At 36.7% G+C, this 1,360-nt stretch overlaps 1 protein-coding gene across 1 annotated transcript; it reads left to right on the forward strand.

The window, feature by feature from the left end:
- The first annotated feature begins 552 nt into the window (after positions 1–552).
- On the forward strand, positions 553–951 carry LOC134258334 (uncharacterized). The gene has a single exon (XM_062740858.1). The coding sequence runs from the start codon at positions 553–555 to the stop codon at positions 949–951; it is 399 nt and encodes a 132-aa protein (XP_062596842.1).
- Positions 952–1,360: the final 409 nt, after the last annotated feature.

The following is a 1,360-nucleotide window of genomic DNA, read 5'->3' on the forward strand; positions in this document are numbered from 1 at the left end:
GAGTTGGAACTTATCCCCCTCCCGAATCAAACAATTGTTTTCTTTTTGTGTTTTAGCCCCCTCCCGACCCGAATCAAACAATTGTCTTCTTTTTGTGTTTTTGCTTGTCAAATACTTTTCAAGTTCGTTTACCCCCCCCCCCTTTTCAAATTCGATTCTAGGTGACTGCTATTTTAGCGATTTTCGTAAATAAGAGACTGAGCATGACAAAATCAACTTGTATTTAATAGTGGGGGATTGAATGTGTTCAAGATATATCGTTTATGATAAAATTTGTGTATTTTAAGTGGTTTAATCCAAAATAATATATTCCGTTTTCCGTTCCGTTCCGTTTTCCGTTCCGTTTTCCGTTCCGCGTTTTTAGCAACACCCCGAATTCACAGATATAGCAAAGTTATTTTAAATTCCAAGCTATATAAGGAATTCCTTGTACTGATATATAAAGATTTACAAATATAGCGAAGTAATTTTATTGGTATTTTACTTGTATTTCCAAATGGAAATGTGTACAGAGACAAAGTATCGAAACCAAAGCCAGAAAATATTCTGGATATGACCAAAGCAGATAAGGAAAAGCTTAAGCAGATTCCTATGTCTACCATCGATTGCTCAGATGAAGGAAACACTTTCAAAGCAGCCGCAGCAACAACAGACACATACAATCAGGTCAGAAACTTTTACAAAAAAATTGTTGTAGATCCATCGTACGCAACTGCTGAACACAATATTTTAGTGTACCGTTTTAAGGACGGTAACGGCGCAATCCACGATGGTCACAACGATGACGGTGAGTACGGTGCAGGAAGGCGGCTTATCCAAGTTCTCCGATCGATGAATGTTACGAACATGACATGCGTGATCTCCAGATTCTATGGGAAACATTTGGGTTTTCGCAGATTTCAAATTATGGAAAACTTGATGGCAGACATGGTTCTTGCACATAGTGGCTAATTATGTGCTCAAGTCAGGTAATCAGACTATAAGAACTGCCGTGTTCAGTGTTATAATGCGCATTAATCATCCATATAACTACCTCTGATACAACATGCCCACTGGCCAGCAAATCATTTGCAATATAGTGTATTTATTTATTTCTTTTCAATACCGGGTTGTATAGTAAAAGCAACTTTTTTCACAATTATTAATAATTTTTACCATTTATACTTATGCAACAATGTCTAAAATGAGTTTAACCTCTATTGAGCAATACGGAATTTTCAGTTCCGCTGTATTTTTGAGTCTAAAATTTGACACCCTCTTCCTTTCCGGTATTGAATCCGATTCCAGATGCCAGTCGCATTTTTGGTTAAAACCTAAGGTACTCTGAATAAAATGAACTACCCTTTTTTGTACATATGCT

Source organism: Saccostrea cucullata, unplaced genomic scaffold (assembly GCF_032062105.1).
Source record: "Saccostrea cucullata isolate Sc308-1 unplaced genomic scaffold, CSIRO_AGI_Scuc_v1 ctg2235, whole genome shotgun sequence".
In the NCBI taxonomy this organism is placed as follows: domain Eukaryota; kingdom Metazoa; phylum Mollusca; class Bivalvia; order Ostreida; family Ostreidae; genus Saccostrea; species Saccostrea cuccullata.